The sequence below is a fragment of the Crinia signifera genome, chromosome 9 (genome assembly GCF_055691185.1).
Source record: "Crinia signifera chromosome 9, ASM5569118v1, whole genome shotgun sequence".
In the NCBI taxonomy this organism is placed as follows: domain Eukaryota; kingdom Metazoa; phylum Chordata; class Amphibia; order Anura; family Myobatrachidae; genus Crinia; species Crinia signifera.
This window is the reverse complement of record NC_139225.1, coordinates 30,148,621-30,167,371: the sequence shown is the minus strand read 5'-3', so window position 1 is coordinate 30,167,371 and position 18,751 is coordinate 30,148,621. Positions and strand designations below refer to the sequence as shown.

The 18,751-nt window shown below is 46.8% G+C and overlaps 1 protein-coding gene across 2 annotated transcripts in view; it reads left to right on the top strand.

Annotated features, from left to right (window-relative positions):
• LOC146035311 (ankyrin repeat domain-containing protein 49-like) overlaps positions 1-18,254 on the top strand; it is a 154,042-nt gene extending 135,788 nt beyond the window's left edge. Inside the window, exons 2-4 of one of the 2 annotated variants that reach the window (XM_083158673.1) lie at positions 1,056-1,224; positions 6,447-6,642; positions 17,756-18,254. In XM_083158673.1, coding sequence (XP_083014799.1) covers positions 1,056-1,224; positions 6,447-6,642; positions 17,756-17,837 — 447 coding nt within the window. In that variant the 3' untranslated portion in view covers positions 17,838-18,254. Of the gene's footprint in view, positions 1-1,055; positions 1,225-6,446; positions 6,643-17,755 lie in introns of those variants that run through there. The other variant, XM_083158676.1, reaches the window with a different exon arrangement.
• Positions 18,255-18,751: the final 497 nt, after the last annotated feature.

Sequence of the window (18,751 nt, the reverse complement as noted above, 5' to 3'; positions counted from 1 at the left end):
AACACAGAAAGGTCAATACATGTAAATGTTGACATAAGTGTGCCACTTCATTGGTGTCCATGTCGACATATGAAAAAATTAAAAAAATTAAAAATAAATCTTCAAAAACTCATGTCAACCTTTTTCATTGTCAACCATAGCCATGTCAGTGTTTTGCATGTGCCATTTAATCCTGGGGCTGCTGCGAATTGCGGGGGGGGGGGGTGCCGCGAATCGCGGGAGGGGGGGTCGCAGGGGGGGTGCCGCCAATCGTGCAAGGGGGGGTCGCGGGGGGGTTCTTTTTGCCGCGAATTGCGGGAGGGAGGTCGCGGGGGGGTGTTTTTTCCGCGAATCGAGGGGGGGGGTCACGGGGGAGGGTTTGCCGCGATTCGCGGGAGGGGGGGGTCGCGGGGTGGTGGTTATGCCGCGAATTGCGGGAGGGGTCGTGGGGGGGTTCTTTTTGCAGCGAATCGCGGGAGGGGGGGTCGCGGGGGTGTTTTTGCTGCGAATCGCGGTAGGGGGGGGTCGCGGGGGAGCGGGTGTTTTTGCCGCGAATCGCGGGAGGGGGGGCGTGCGGGGGGGGAGGTTTTGCCGCAAATCGCGGGAGGGGGGCGCTCACCTGGTGGCTGTGGAGTAGCAGTGCTGGGCAACATGGGAAGGCAGTGGGTGTCTGGCACTGTCTGTGGGCTCACTGGGCTGGTTCTCTGTCACATACCTCCCAACATGACCCTCTCCAGGAGGGACACAATGCTCTGTTTCTAGACTTCCCCTTAATGTATGATTGCCATCACCTGTTTTAAACAGGTTAATTTCTCAGAAAGGTGTTCAGCACAGATGAAGGCAATCACACATTAAGAGGAAAGTCCAGGAACAGAGCGTTATAGACACAGACACCCACTTTGAGTGACAGATGTAGCCAAATATATAGGAGATATATATTTATTTATTCGCAATGGTGACGTCGCAGCTGGTTCCACTGCCCGAATCTGTTCTATTGCTTCCATGGTAGAAAGTGCTTGTACTGCGGAGAGTTCTGTAGTCACAGCTCATGATGTCTCTTCCTCTGCTCCTTACAGCCAAGCAAGTCTGCGAGGCTGAAGAACGGAGTGGCCAAGCACCCCACCAGCGTGCAGCCCCCCGTACCCAATGTGGCTGGCGAACATCCCACTGAGCCGGATACTACTCTGGTCACAGAGGACGCGGCAGCAGTCGTGGCAGAGCTTCTAGAGTACCTGATCAGTGAAGGTAAGCTTCCCACAGGTGCCTAAGTTCATTACAACATAGTTAGAGTTAATGCCGCCCTCCTCCTTAAAAAAAAGAAAACAAATATTTTGTGTGTTTGTGTGTGTGTGTGCCGGAACACAGTGGAATGGCAGGGCTCCAGCTACACTATGGGGCCCATTTATCAAGTAACATTTGCGGCTAAACCCCCTGAAAACACCCATTTTCGGGGGTTAACTGCAAATATTATGTATCACTGAAATGTATTAAAGGGGACCGCAGCAGGAAGCTCCGTTCTCTGCTGCGATTCCCCCCTGCACCGCCGCCGGCCGCATCCCCCATAGGTTTCTATGGGGGATGCGAAGCTGCCCAATGTATCAACATCGGGCAGCCCGGCATCGCACCCCTGGGCTATCGCCATTCTGTTATGGCGATAGCCCATTGTAGCCTATGGCTACACATCGCAACTGCCCGAGCGGCAGTGCAGTCAGAGAGGTCGGCGGGGGTCAGCGCATAACCGCGCATGCGCAGACCCCCCGGCTTCCGGGTCAGGGCTTCGCAGGGACAGGGCTCCTTTCGGAGCCCTGTCCCTGCGTCCCCATAATTATACATTTCGGCGGTATCAGATTATACCGCAATGCGATGCCCGGCAATGTCATCATGCCGGCATCGCAATATAATGATAAATGCGCCCCTATGAGAGAGTGGCCGGTGGATCAGACTCATGCACATTCAGGTGCACCGTCACTTGCTGCAGCACAGGCTGAGTGGTACCCGCAAGGAGCCATCCTGTCCTGTATTACAGGTGTTAGCAGGGCTCCTGGGATACCGCCAGATAACTATGCGGGTGCACCGTCACTTGCTGCAGCACAGGCTGAGTGGTACCCGCAAGGAGCCATCCTGTCCTGTATTACAGGTGTTAGCAGGGCTCCTGGGATACCGCCAGATAACTATGCGGGTGCACCGTCACTTGCTGCAGCACAGGCTGAGTGGTACCTGCAAGGAGCCATCCTGTCCCTTATTACAGGTGTTAGCAGGGCTCCTGGGATACAGCCAGATAACTATGCGGGTGCACCGTCACTTACTGCAGCACAGGCTGAGTGGTACCCGCAAGGAGCCATCCTGTCCTGTATTACAGGTGTTAGCAGGGCTCCTGGGATACAGCCAGATAACTATGCGGGTGCACCGTCACTTACTGCAGCACAGGCTGAGTGGTACCCGCAAGGAGCCATCCTGTCCTGTATTACAGGTGTTAGCAGGGCTCCTGGGATACCGCCAGATAACTATGCGGGTGCACCGTCACTTGCTGCAGCACAGGCTGAGTGGTACCCGCAAGGAGCCATCCTGTCCCTTATTACAGGTGTTAGCAGGGCTCCTGGGATACAGCCAGATAACTATGCGGGTGCACCGTCACTTACTGCAGCACAGGCTGAGTGGTACCCGCAAGGAGCCATCCTGTCCTGTATTACAGGTGTTAGCAGGGCTCCTGGGATACAGCCAGATAACTATGCGGGTGCACCGTCACTTGCTGCAGCACAGGCTGAGTGGTACCCGCAAGGAGCCATCCTGTCCTGTATTACAGGTGTTAGCAGGGCTCCTGGGATACCGCCAGATAACTATGCGGGTGCACCGTCACTTGCTGCAGCACAGGCAGAGTGGTACCCGCAAGGAGCCATCCTGTCCTGTATTACAGGTGTTAGCAGGGCTCCTGGGATACCGCCAGATAACTATGCGGGTGCACCGTCACTTACTGCAGCACAGGCTGAGTGGTACCCGCAAGGAGCCATCCTGTCCTGTATTACAGGTGTTAGCAGGGCTCCTGGGATACAGCCAGATAACTATGCGGGTGCACCGTCACTTACTGCAGCACAGGCTGAGTGGTACCCGCAAGGAGCCATCCTGTCCCTTATTACAGGTGTTAGCAGGGCTCCTGGGATACCGCCAGATAACTATGCGGGTGCACCGTCACTTACTGCAGCACAGGCTGAGTGGTACCCGCAAGGAGCCATCCTGTCCCTTATTACAGGTGTTAGCAGGGCTCCTGGAATACAGCCAGATAACTATGCGGGTGCACCGTCACTTACTGCAGCACAGGCTGAGTGGTACCCGCAAGGAGCCATCCTGTCCCGTATTACAGGTGTTAGCAGGGCAACTCTGCCTTATCTGCAGCCTAACTGTCCCCATCAATGCACCCCCGCCTAAAGCTGGCCCCACATTCTAAATCTAAACTGCCCTGCTAAGTGATTAAACCAACCCCCAGCCTAACCAGAGCCAGATTAAGGTCTAAATGGGCCTGGAGCTGAAAACTATTAAGGGCCTATTATGGGCAATAATAGGGGTTCTGGCCAGCACCTAATAATGTGGGGGGTGTGACCAGTGTTCTGGTTGGGTGGCCTGCTCATGGGTGTGTCTCTATTTGTGTAAATACTTTCAACTAATTATATATGCCTGGAAAAGGCAGGGGGCTGGCATAAGAAAAATGCAGGGAGATATATTGGCGGGTGCACTCCAAAGGTGCACCCGCAGGACGCCGATGTCCTAAGATACTTGTGGGGTGAGGCGGCACTCCAGTCATAAAAAAATACTGAAAACCGAAACTTGGTAGACAATATGTCTGCACCTTTTATGTGGTAACCTAAGTTTACCACACCAGATACCCCTTATATAAATCATGCAACACAATAGTAACCCCTTATACTGTACTTGCTTCTTACACATTATGCCACATGGAATGAGACAAAAATTCACACCGATTGAGAAAAAATTCACACTATGGCACACAGATTGAGTCAAAATTCACGTTATGCCACACAGATTAAGGCAAAATTCACATTTTGCCACATGGATTGAGCCAAAATACACGCTATACCAGGCATGTCCAAACAGTGGCCCTCCAGCTGTTGTGAAACTACACGTCCCAGCATGCCTTGACATAGTTTTAGCATTCCCTAATTGCAAAACTGTGGCAATGCATGATGGGACTTGTAGTTTCACTGCTGGAGGGCCATAGTTTGGACATGCCTGCACTATACCAAACAGATTGAGCAATAATGCACAATATGCTTCATAAATAGGGGCATTGCGCGCCAAAGGCGCACATTAAAAATTTACACCATAATGCCCATTACATGTTAAGCCTCACACCATAATCTCCATTACGTATTATGCCAAACACCATAATTCCTATTAAAAATTATGCTACATAAGTGTTGCTTACCTAAATGCTCATTGCCAGGGGTTCCATGTTCATTGCCAGGGGTTCCATGCTCATTGCCATGTGGGATTACATGCTCATTGCCAAGGGGGAATATATGCTCATGGTAACTGGGGGACAGTCGCCGCCGGGCAGAAATGACAGCCATTAACAGCCGGGCAGAGAGCAGGGGGCTGCCCTGCTGTATTCAGAGCACTGCATGTCCCGGCTATTTGAAATAATACCCCTTTCATACCAGAAAATGCAGGGAATATGGTCCCAGGATCATGCAGGGACATTCTCGGACTGGCCCCTTTTACACCAGCCTAGTCCCTGTATTTTCTGGTGTGAGGGGGAGAAAAAACCACCCCCGCCCCCCTTTAAACAACCAGCTATATCTTCGGAACCAACTGACCCATTTACATGTAGCCTTCAAATGATTTTGGTCCCATGAAACTGGGCCGTTTGGTTCCAGAGAAATCTGTCCTCAAACCAGAGGCGTAAGTTTGGATGAGGTGCCCGGAGGCGGTATACATAGTGGTGCCCCCCCCCCGTCGCACACACACGGAGTCATTGTGTCTAGCATATTGTACTGTGTGTGTGTGTATATGTGTATATATATATATACATATATATACACACACATTCGTGTGTATATATATATATATATGTATATATATACACACGTGTGTGTGTTTGTATGTGTATATATATATATATATACATATATATATACACACACATTCGTGTGTATATATATATATATATATATATATATATATATATATATATGCATATATATACACGTGTGTGTGTGTGTGTATATATATATATATATATATATATATATATATATATATAATTAGCTAATGCATAACATTCCACCATTCTTAATGGGTGCGAGTGAGTGGGAGCTTAGAGTACATACAGTATTCCTCCTGTCCCTCCGCAGCAGCAGCAGACTCCGCACAGTAGCACATTCCTGTCAGTGCTCGGGGATCCAGCCTCCTTCGTCCTGGCAGCCTGCGCACCAGCCAGTCAGGGTGCCGCAGGCTGCAATTTCAATTATCATAGGACAGCCGAGCCGTCGTCCAAGCTGCTCAGACTACTGTAGTTCTGCAGCAGCGGCACCACTGATGGGACGCCGTCAGCTATCATAGTGCTCTGCTCTGCAGTAGGAGGGGGGCAGCGGCGCGTGGATCGGAGCCCCTTTCAGAGCGGGGGGAGGAGGGGCAGGGCAGAGAGAGTTTCCTGCTATTGCCTGACCTCTGTGCCCCCCCTGATGGCTAACGCCCGGCGGCAAAAGGCTCCATTGCCTCCGGGAGTTACGCCACTGCCTCAAACATAAACAGCCATGAAATTACATTTCAGAAATGAAAAAAAAAATTGTTTTACCTGCAATATCATTAGAACCAATGAACCCATATGGACCAGGTATCAGATTGAAGGCCCAGCGATTTAGGTTCAACTGAGATCTACCTCGAGTTTCTTTGATGCCTGAGGGGGAACTGGCAGCCGTTGGAACCGGGTGGAGGTCGGAATTAGCGGGTCCCATGTTATCCTATGGGGAAAACGTTCCAGGTTTGCCTGGCGGTATCTCCGGTTCCCGGGGGGCTAGCGACGCGGGGCTGGTCTCATTGGAAAGCCCTGACCCTCAGCTACAAAATGGGCCTATTTAGAGAGTGGGCCTGGAGCTATAGCTCCATCAGGCCCATTGTTAATCCGGCTCTGAGCCTAACCCTAACCCACCCCCTCGACAGTGCCCTCTTGTTTTCAGTACCCCACCCAGAGCCTTAATCCAGCAGAACTTGTGAGGTTTAATATGTAATGGGCATTACGGTGTAGGGCACAATGTGTAATGGGCATGTGTGGCACAATGTATAATGGGCATTATGGTGTATAGCAGAATGTGTCTAAGGGGTTCTAGCTGGCGCGATGTCTCCAAGGGGCAGCCAAAAATGATGTGCCTAGGGGCGGCCTGACCCATAAATTTACCCCTGAAGAGGTGATGTTGCCCATAGCAATCTACCAGATTGTTTCTATCATTTTCTAGCCTGCAAGAGTGAGGTGCAGAGGCGTGAGGAGTCTCCAGTGTCCTCCATGATAACGGATGACACAATATCGTCTGAGATCACCGATAGCTCCACCAGTGGCTGCTATTATATGACAGACCGGTGGTCAGATTCCTCATCTGATAACAGCAGCACCAGCTCTGAATCCTCAGATGCCAGCAGTGACTCCTCCCCCAGGTAGGTTCCCAGCACAATACACCCGTCCTCCCTACTCTGGTCGCTGGGGTAGAATCCAGGTCTCTTGTCTTACCGTTTCTACATCACAGCATATGTGTATCTCCATATCTGCTGCAGCTGGGGCCGCTACACAAGTCTACCACACGGAGCGCTGATGGGCTGGTATCCTACTAGTATTACGGGTTGGGATCATTTGGTCTATTGCATTATGGTAGAAAGTCATTAGGTCGAATCCATTAGGTCGACATGCTAAAAGGTCGACATGATTCTAGGTCGACATGGGAAAAGGTCGACATGATTCTAGGTCGAAAGGTCATTAGTTCGACAGGTCATTAGTTCGACAAGGTCATTAGTTCGACCTTGTCTATGTCGACATTCACAAGGTCGACATGGGGTTTTTCACAGTTTTTTTACCTGAATGTCAACACAGTCGACATGGACACAGTTTAACCCCTTCCTGACAGAGCCTGTTTTTGCCTTCCTGACAGAGCCCTTTTTTTCAATTCTGACATGTCTCACTTAAGTGGGGATAACTTTTTTTTGCTTTTACTTATCCCAGTGATTTTGAGATTGTTTTTTCGTGACACATTGTACTTCAAGTTAGTGGTAAATTTTCGTCGATACAGTCTGTGTTTTTTTGTGAAAAATACCAAAATATCGTGAAAAAATGGAAAATTTAGCGATTTGCAAAATGTTAAATTTTCTGCTTGTGAGACAAATAATCTTACCACTCAAAATAGTGAATAACTAACATAGACCATATGTCTACTTTATGTTGACATCATTATTTCAACTTCCTTTTAATTTTTTGGGACACTAGGAGGCTTACAATATGAATAGCAAATTCTCAAATTTTCAAGAAAATTTCAAACACTGATTTTTTTAGGGACCAGTTCAGTTCTGATGTGACTTTGAGGGACTTGTATGTGAGACACCCCCATAAATGATGCCATTTCAAAAACTGCACCCCTCACAGTATTCAAAACAGCATTTTGGAAGTTTGTTAACCCTTTAGGTGTTTCACAGGAATTAAAACAAAGTGTAGGTGAAATTTCAAAATTTCTTTTTTTTTGCAGATTTGCAATTTTAATACATTTTTCTAAGGAACACAGTACATTTTACTAGAGAAATGTGACTAAAAATTGATTCCCCCAATTCTTTTGTTTTCATAAATATCCTATATGTGGCCCTAGTGTGCACGGTGACCAAACCACAGGCTTCATAATAGAAGGAGCACCTACTTGATTTTGGAGCCTCCTTTTTATGAGATTATTTTTTAGGCACCATGTAGGTTTCTAGGCACCATAACATGCTAAAAGTTAGGAACCCCCCCACAAGTGACCCCATTTTGCAAACTACACCCCTCAGGGAATTCAGCTAGGGGTATAGTGTACATTTCAAACCCGCAGGGGTTTCACCAATTGTGGTACAACTGGGCAGTGAAAATGAAAAATTATTTTTTTTACACAAAAATGCAGTTCTGGCTCCAAATTTGTCATTTTCAGAAGGTATGAAGGAGACAAAGCACCCCAAAATCTGTGCCCCAATTTCTCCCGAGTACAGCAATGCCTCACATGTGACCAAAAAATACCAGTTGGGTGCATGGCAGGACTCAAAAGGGAAGGAGTGATTTTTGGATTTTGCAGCTCAGATTCTGGTGGAATTTTGGTGGGTGCTATGTCGCATTAGCAAGACCCCCCAAGCACCAATACAGTGGAACCCCCCCACAAGTCACCCCATTTTGCAAACTACACCCCTCAGGGAATTCATCTAGGGGTATAGTGTACATTTCAAACCCCCAGGGGTTTCACCAATTTTGATACAAGTGGGCAGTGAAAATGAAAAATTACATTTTTTTACACAAAAATGCAGTTCTGGCTCAAAATTTTTCATTTTCAGAAGGTATGAAGGAGAAAAAGCACCCCAAAATCTGTGCCCCAATTTCTCCCGAGTACGGCAATGCCTCACATGTGACCAAAAAATACCAGTTGGGTGCATGGCAGGACTCAGAAGGGAAGGAGTGATTTTTGGATTTTGCAGCACAGATTCTGGTGGAATGAATGGTGGGTGCTATGTTGCACCAATACAGTGGAACCCCCCCACAAGTCACCCCATTTTGCAAAGTACACCCCTCAGGGAATTCATCTAGGGGTATAGTGTACATTTCAAACCCCCAGGGGTTTCACCAATTTTGATACAAGTGGGCAGTGAAAATGAAAAATTACATTTTTTTACACAAAAATGCAGTTCTGGCTCACAATTTTTCATTTTCAGAAGGTATGAAGGAGAAAAAGCACCCCAAAATATGTGCCCCAATTTCTTCCGAGTACGGCAATGCCTCACATGTGACCAAAAAATACCAGTTGGGTGCATGGCAGGACTCAGAACGGAAGGAGTGATTTTTGGATTTTGCGGCTCAGATTCTGGTGGAATTTTGGTGGGTGCTATGTCGCATTAGCAAGACCCCCCAAGCACCAATACAGTGGAACCCCCCCACAAGTCACCCCATTTTGAAAACTACACCCCTCAGGGAATTCATCTAGGGGTATAGTGTACATTTAAAACCCCCAGGGGTTTCACCAATTTTGATACAAGTGGGCAGTGAAAAAGAAAAATTACATTTTTTACACAAAAATGCAGTTCTGGCTCAAAATTTTTCATTTTCAGAAGGTATGAAGGAGAAAAAGCACCCCAAAATCTGTGCCCCAATTTCTCCCGAGTACGGCAATGCCTCACATGTGACCAAAAAATACCAGTTGGGTGCATGGCAGGACTCAGAAGGGAAGGAGTGATTTTTGGATTTTGCAGCTCAGATTCTGGTGGAATTTTGGTGGGTGCTATGTCGCATTAGCAAGACCCCCCAAGCACCAATACAGTGGAACCCCCCCACAAGTCACCCCATTTTGAAAACTACACCCCTCAGGGAATTCATCTAGGGGTATAGTGTACATTTAAAACCCCCAGGGGTTTCACCAATTTTGATACAAGTGGGCAGTGAAAAAGAAAAATTACATTTTTTTACACAAAAATGCAGTTCTGGCTCAAAATTTTTCATTTTCAGAAGGTATGAAGGAGAAAAAGCACCCCAAAATCTGTGCCCCAATATCTCCCGAGTACGGCAATGCCTCACATGTGACCAAAAAATACCAGTTGGGTGCATGGCAGGACTCAGAACGGAAGGAGTGATTTTTGGATTTTGCAGCACACATTCTGGTGGAATGAATGGTGGGTGCTATGTTGCACCAATACAGTGGAACCCCCCCACAAGTCACCCCATTTTGCAAAGTACACCCCTCAGGGAATTCATCTAGGGGTATAGTGTACATTTCAAACCCCCAGGGGTTTCACCAATTTTGATACAAGTGGGCAGTGAAAATGAAAAATTACATTTTTTTACACAAAAATGCAGTTCTGGCTCACAATTTTTCATTTTCAGAAGGTATGAAGGAGAAAAAGCACCCCAAAATATGTGCCCCAATTTCTTCCGAGTACGGCAATGCCTCACATGTGACCAAAAAATACCAGTTGGGTGCATGGCAGGACTCAGAACGGAAGGAGTGATTTTTGGATTTTGTGGCTCAGATTCTGGTGGAATTTTGGTGGGTGCTATGTCGCATTAGCAAGACCCCCCAAGCACCAATACAGTGGAACCCCCCCACAAGTCACCCCATTTTGCAAACTACACCCCTCAGGGAATTCATCTAGGGGTATAGTGTACATTTCAAACCCCCAGGGGTTTCACCAATTTTGATACAAGTGGGCAGTGAACATGAAAAATTACATTTTTTACACAAAAATGCAGTTCTGGCTCAAAATTTTTCATTTTCAGAAGATATGAAGGAGAAAAAGCACCCCAAAATCTGTGCCCCAATTTCTCCCGAGTACGGCAATGCCTCACATGTGACCAAAAAATACCAGTTGGGTGCATGGCAGGACTCAAAAGGGAAGGAGTGATTTTTGGATTTTGCAGCTCAGATTCTGGTGGAATTTTGGTGGGTGCTATGTCGCATTAGCAAGACCCCCCAAGCACCAATACAGTAGAACCCCCCCACAAGTGACCCCATTTTGCAAACTACACCCCTCAGGGAATTCATCTAGGGGTATAGTGTACATTTAAAACCCCCAGGGGTTTCACCAATTTTGATACAAGTGGGCAGTGAAAAAGAAAAATTACATTTTTTACACAAAAATGCAGTTCTGGCTCAAAATTTTTCATTTTCAGAAGGTATGAAGGAGAAAAAGCACCCCAAAATCTGTGCCCCAATTTCTCCCGAGTACGGCAATGCCTCACATGTGACCAAAAAATACCAGTTGGGTGCATGGCAGGACTCAAAAGGGAAGGAGTGATTTTTGGATTTTGCAGCTCAGATTCTGGTGGAATTTTGGTGGGTGCTATGTCGCATTAGCAAGACCCCCCAAGCACCAATACAGTGGAACCCCCCCACAAGTCACCCCATTTTGCAAACTACACCCCTCAGGGAATTCATCTAGGGGTATAGTGTACATTTAAAACCCCCAGGGGTTTCACCAATTTTGATACAAGTGGGCAGTGAAAAAGAAAAATTACATTTTTTACACAAAAATGCAGTTCTGGCTCAAAATTTTTCATTTTCAGAAGGTATGAAGGAGAAAAAGCACCCCAAAATCTGTGCCCCAATTTCTCCCGAGTACGGCAATGCCTCACATGTGACCAAAAAATACCAGTTGGGTGCATGGCAGGACTCAGAAGGGAAGGAGTGATTTTTGGATTTTGCAGCACAGATTCTGGTGGAATGAATGGTGGGTGCTATGTTGCACCAATACAGTGGAACCCCCCCACAAGTCACCCCATTTTGCAAACTACACCCCTCAGGGAATTCATCTAGGGGTATAGTGTACATTTCAAACCCCCAGGGGTTTCACCAATTTTGATACAAGTGGGCAGTGAAAATGAAAAATTACATTTTTTTACACAAAAATGCAGTTCTGGCTCAAAATATTTCATTTTCACAAGGAATGAAGGAGACAAAGCACCCCAAAATCTGTGCCCCAATTTCTCCCGAGTACGGCAATGCCTCATGTGTGACCAAAAAGTGGCAGGACTCAGAAGGGAAGGAGTGATATTTGGAGTTTGCAGCACAAATTCTGGTGGAATTTTGGTGGGTGCTATGTCGCATTAGCAAGACCCCCCAAGCACCAATACAGTGGAACCCCCCCACAAGTCACCCCATTTTGAAAACTACACCCCTCAGGGAATTCATCTAGGGGTATAGTGTACATTTAAAACCCCCAGGGGTTTCACCAATTTTGATACAAGTGGGCAGTGAAAAAGAAAAATTACATTTTTTACACAAAAATGCAGTTCTGGCTCAAAATTTTTCATTTTCAGAAGGTATGAAGGAGAAAAAGCACCCCAAAATCTGTGCCCCAATATCTCCCGAGTACGGCAATGCCTCACATGTGACCAAAAAATACCAGTTGGGTGCATGGCAGGACTCAGAAGGGAAGGAGTGATTTTTGGATTTTGCGGCTCAGATTCTGGTGGAATGAATGGTGGGTGCTATGTGGCATTAGCAAGACCCCCGAAGCACGGTGAAATTATGAACCTAATATTCCATAGATGTGTGGTATAATTTAAAACACTCCTTTATACATAGGCCGGGTTTGTCGGGGCAAGTGTCACACTGGAAAATAGTTTGCTTTCTTATTCCCTTTTTATAGCAAACTTTGCACCTTTTTTGTGTCCTGCCCTTTTTTCCAGTGGAGGGGATTTCATCAGGAAAATGCTGCCCTGGTACAATACGGGGGCCAGTACTAGAAGTACTGGGGCCCTCTGCCTGCTGGTTCCCAAATATTAGGCCCTTTATGACTTCCTCTTGAAAGTGCATAAATGTCCCCCTCTGGCCGGTAGAACGGAATAGCACGTAAGCGTTATACAGTGCCATCTGGATGATATACACGGCCACCTTCTTGTACCAGATTTTTGTTTTCCGCAGGGCACTGTACGGCTTCAGTACCTGATCTGAAAGATCCACTCCGCCCATGTACCTATTGTAATCCAGGATACAATTAGGTTTTGAGGTGTGGGTACTGGTACCTCGTACAGGGACGGAGGTGGTACTGTCTCCGTGAATTGTTGTCAGTATAAGGACATCCCTCTTGTCCTTATATTTGACCAACAACATATTTTCGGTGCATATTCCCCTGCTTTCACCCCTTCTCATTACTTGGGCAATGTGCGTTTTTGGGAGGCCTCTTTGGTTCTTGCGCACAGTACCGCAAGCTGCTGTACCTCTTGAACCAAGGGCCTTAAACAGGGGGATGCTAGTGTAAAAGTTATCCACATAGAGGTGATAACCTTTATCCAGGAAGGGGTGCACTAAATCCCAGACAATTTTCCCACTAACACCTACGAGGGAGGGGGGGCATTCTGGCGGTTGAATTCTTGAATCCTTCCCTTCATAAACCCTAAACCTGTGGGTGTACCCTGAGGTGCTTTCACACAGTTTATACATTTTTATGCCATACCTTGCCCTCTTACTGGGAAGGTACTGGCGGAATTTAACCCTTCCTTTAAAATGTATAAGGGACTCGTCGATACAAATAAATTTTTCAGGGATGTACACCTCTTCAAATTTGGCACTGAAATGATCAATGACCGGCCTGACTTTGAATAGCCGGTCAAAGGTGGGATCATCTCTGGGTGGGCACTGTGCATTATCGGTGTAATGTATGAATTTAAGAATTGTCTCAAATCGAGTCCGGGGCATGGCCATACGGTAAAATGGAGTACTGTACAGAACATCTGTACTCCAATATTGCCTAATTTCTGGCTTTTTTACTATGCCCATATGAAACACCAGACCCCAAAACGTCATCATCTCTACTGCATCTACAGGGGTCCACCTAGCAAATGATGACGTGGGGTTTTGAGCAATAAACTGCTGGGCATATAAATTAGTTTGGTCCACCATTAAATTTATAAAATCATCAGAGAAAAATAATTTGAAAAAGTCAATTTCTCTGAGACCTGTGGAATCAAATTGGATTCCTGGCATGGCCAAAAACTCAGGAACCTGGGGCTCAAAATTGTCTGGTGGTGGGGTCCATACTAGATCAATTATTGGGGGGGGAATCTCAGCTGATCTACGGGGGCGTCTTTGAGGGGGTCCCTCATCAGCAGAGGAGGAAGAGGAGCTTAAGGCAAATCCTTCAAATTCCCCGCTTGCATCACTGGCTGTGTCAGAGTCAGAAGCAAGCATGGCATATGCCTCCTCCACTGAATACATTCTCCTGGATGATTGGGAGGACATTTGGGAGGACATTTGGGAGGACATTTGGGATGCCATTTTTATTTTTGTGTTACCGGTAGTGAAATGTTTCAACACGTGTATAGTGTAGGGGGGGGCACAAACTTTATTTCAATCCGGGGGGTATGTAGTGTGTAGTGTGTATGTGGTGCAGAAAAAAAAAAAAATACTTTATACCAATAAAAAAAAAAAAAAATGAAGGTGTTAAAAAAAAAAAAAATGAAGGGGTTAAAAAAAAAAAAAAGGAAGGGGTTAAAAAAAAAAAGGTCCTGCGCCAAAAATTGAGCACAGATGTTGGTCAGTAACGTCTGTCACTGAACAGCGCTCAAAGGCAACAGGAATTTGATCAAAAAAAAAAAAAAAAATAGATCAACCCTGTGCCGAAAGAGATGATCAGTGATGTACGTCACTGATCAGCGCACAGCGGCCACAGGACACCCACAAAATCACAGTGTGTGTAAAAAAAAAAATTAAAAAAATACCCCACAGCACACACACAAAAAAAAAAGGTGATCAGTGATGCGACACTGATTACCAGTGAGGTGCAGCAGGTGCACAACCTTTGGTGCAACTGACAGGTATATATAAAAAAAAAAAAACCTCTGTACCCCCAAAAAAGTTGCTGATCACCTCAGATATAGTGATCAGCACAAAAGGCGGGGACAGCAGACACAAAATTTAGCACTCTCTATCACTATCTCTCTCTATCTCTCTATCTCTCACTATCTATCACTATCTATCACTCTATGACACTGCAGCAGCAGCACTGACAGGTATATCTATATATTAAAAAAAACCTGCGCCCCCAAAAAGTTGCTGATCAGTTAATTTATACTGATCAGCACAAAAGGAGGGGGCAGCAGTCAGTTATATAAAAAATATATAGCACAATCTGTCACTATCTCTCTCTATCTCTCTCTATCTCTCTCTCTCTATCTCTCTCTATCTCTCTATAACTATCACACTGCAGCAGCACAAAATATAGCACTCTGTCAGTAGGCCTCTCTCTCTATCTCTCTCTCTCTCTCTCTATCTATAACTATATCACACTGCAGCAGCACAAAATATAGCACTCTCTGACACTATCTCTCTCTCTATCTCTCTCTATCTCTCTCTATCTCTCTCTATCTCTCTATAACTATCACACTGCAGCAGCACAAAATATAGCACTCTGTCAGTAGGCCTCTCTCTCTATCTCTCTCTCTCTCTCTCTATCTATAACTATATCACACTGCAGCAGCACAAAATATAGCACTCTCTGACACTATCTCTCTCTCTATCTCTCTCTATCTCTCTCTATCTCTCTCTATCTCTCTCTCTCTATCTCTCTCTATCTCTCTCTATCTATCTCTCTATCTCTCTATCTATCTAGCTAGTACACTGCAGCAGCACAATTTCACAGGAAGGCACAATTATTGAACAGGATCCAGGAAGCAATCAGCAGCGATCAGGTAAGTATTGCAGCAAGTATTCTGGTCAGTATGGCGGCAGGGGGGTACGGTGACCGCACTGCACGCTTTCCAGACCGGAATGGCGTCTGCAGTGCAGTCACCGTTAGTTTAAATCCCCCTCCTTGGCTGTGATTGGTCCGTCGGACCGACGGACCAATCACGGCCTTTGGGGGCGGGCGGGGTGAGGTGGGGTGACACCAGTGTCACCCTTACACCCCGCGGTGATTGGTGCTGTACTTTACAGCACCAATCACCTCTGATCCCGTGTCACCGGCGAACGTTATTCGCCGGTGACACAGGAAAACGCTGTGAATGGCTGTTCACACTGAACAGCCAATCACAGCGATCGCCGACGGGGGGGCGGCATCGCAGCCCCCCCGGGGCATGCACGGACATGTCTGCTGTCAGGGACAGCAGACATGTTGAAACTGTCACCGCGTCTATAGACGCGGTGACAGTTTAAATCCATGACGTACATTTACGCCATGTGTCGGGAAGTGCTTCCCGACCATGACGTAAATGTACGTCAAATGTCGGGAAGGGGTTAAAGTGCACTGCATCCCCTCGCATCGCTCGCTGCGCTCGCAATGCGTCGGGCACGGTGCCTCGCTACGCTCGGCACACTATTTTATTCTCCCACCACGCCCTAGTGGATGGTAGGGCATGAAATACCGCCTGTCGGCACATGTTGGCTCAAAAAACAGTGAAAAACTTCATGTCGACCTTGTGAATGTCGACATAGACAATGTCGAACTAATGACCTTGTCGAACTAATGACCTGTCGAACTAATGACCTTTCGAACTAGAATCATGTCGACCTTTTCCCATGTCGACCTAGAGTCATGTCGACCTTTTAGCATGTCGACCTAATGGATTCGACCTAATGACTTTCTACCATAATGCAGTAGACCACATGACCGCATCCCAGTATTACATACATGTATATACAGATGGGGCTTGGTCCATCTTTGCAGGGATGGCATTTCTAACGCCAGCCCCGCAATCGCGCCATTCCCGCCAGGGGGCGCGCACGCACGAGATGCTCACGCGCCCCCTGGCAACCTCCCCGCCGCCTCCCCCGCCATCAACGCCCGTCGCCGCAGGTACCCCTCGCCACCCGAGCGCCCCCCTAACCCTGCTGGTCTCCCTGAAGCCGAGACGGGCAGGGACACGCAGCGTCCCCGCCGAGAGACTGGGACGCGCGTGCGTGTGAGACGCACGCGCATCCCAGTTCAGTGTAGCCCCTGTCCGCCGGTGATCGCTAGCGGGGAGGGGCTGGCGAGCCCAGCCAAGGATGGCAGGGGCTACATCTGTACCATTATACTAATGAGTATCACTATAAGAAGAGAAATGCTACATCACGCAGCGTTTTTGTCAGCGATCTGAATGATTCTAGATCACTCAGATCGCTCAGCACACAGCGCAGCACAGCACAGGGTGCTGAGCGATCTGTCACTGCCCACGTTCTTAATAGAGAGAACATATGCGATAAACAAGTATACATGCAATATATGTCGACCTTAGGTCAACACATGAAAAAGGTTGACATGCCTAAAGATGACAGGGTCAAAAGATCGACATAATCATTAGGTTGACATTGGGAAGGTCGACAGACAAAAATGGGGTTTTCACAACTTTTTGTCCCGAGTGTCGACACAGTCAACATGGACACCGAAAAAAGTGCACCACGTCTTCTCACGTGCTTCGGGCAGTATTAAATTCTCCCTCCAAGCCCTAGTGGATGGTAGGGAATAAACTACCTACCGCCTGTCGGCACATGTCGGCTCAAATATAACATGGAAAACACATGTTGAACTTTTGATGGTTGACGGTCCCAATGTTGACCTAAAGCTTGAGTCTCCCTTTTGATCCTGTCGACCTTTTTCATGTGTCTTCAGTGGTCGACCCAATGTATGGCAACCTTAATAGTGTCGACCTAATGACCATATACCGGTGATACCTAGATTTATACTGCATGCAATATCTACATCTCCCAGCGATAGCAACATACAGGGCCACACATCACTATCGCTATGGGCCCTACACTCATGGGCCCTACTTAATTTCTAGGCAATCTAGTCAGATCACTTAGAAAATAGGCCACAATCGCTCTGTGTGTAGCCCCATTACAGGGATCTCACATCACTGTGCACTGGGCTTCCTGTATGGGGCCGTCCTTGTCATGTCACACCCACAGAATCAGCGCTCTTATTGGTCCAAAGAGGAATCACACAGAGAAATGTAGTCAGTAAGGGCCACTAACATGGTGCAGGCGCTAGATAGCAGCAGACCAGGGAATAATGAGAGGACTTGTACATGGCAAACGTTTGTGTCTTTACAATAACAGTCACTGATCAAAGTTTGTTTTTACAGGACGGTTATCTACATCAAGCCTGTATCCGTTGGCTTCCTCTGCCGGGACGAGGAGGACGGGATGCCCAGGGTGGACATTTAATCATGATCCTGGACATCGGACTCACTGAGTCCTTAAAATAACATCTGTATCCCATAACCTGGGAAATTGTTTATCTATGTTTGACTTGTGTCACGTTATAATATATTGCATCAAACTAAATCTTTACAGTTTATGCAACTTGTTAAAGCCTGTCCCGTTGACGGCTCATCCCCATACCTAAGCCTGTCCCGTTGACGGCTCATCCCCCTAAGCCTGTCCCGTTGACAGGTAATACCCCTACCCATGCCTGTCCCGTTGACGGGTAATCCCCCTACCCCCAATCTCTGTCTTCACAACTCCCTCTCTCCATATCCAGCAAGTCTGAAACATCATTTTGCTGTCACTTTCTATGGAGTCATTTGGTCGCTGAGCGGCCTCTATATGAATCTGTCATCAATAAAAAGCCTGACAAGCCGATCAGTGTCTGATGTGTTATTTCCCACTAATGTGAGTCTTCCCATTGTACTACTGTACTGGTCTGACCCATATTCACGTGTTAACACTTTGAATGCCAAGTGAATTTGTCAAAATAGGTGTAAAAATTGCCAAACAACCATTTCTATCCATCATAGTGACCGGTAATGTTGCCTTATATAGGAAACAATAATTTTTTACTCATTATTTTTTATTTGAATCTATATAACAAATGTGAGCGACGCTGGTATTTTTAGAGGATATTTTGCACATCTCTCACAGAGATCTTGGCACTCAAATGGTTAAATAGCTGTGATAATGTAATGTGTAATAACAAGTATATGTGATATATGTATGCATACATTAAATTGCCTATTTGAATTAGACTGGACCCTGTTAAAAGGTAAATACCCCTCCAGGATGTAGGGAATGGACTATCCCAGCCAAATTGTGCTTTTTGCACTTTGTTAAATAAAGTTGCAGGTCAGAGAAAAAACCCA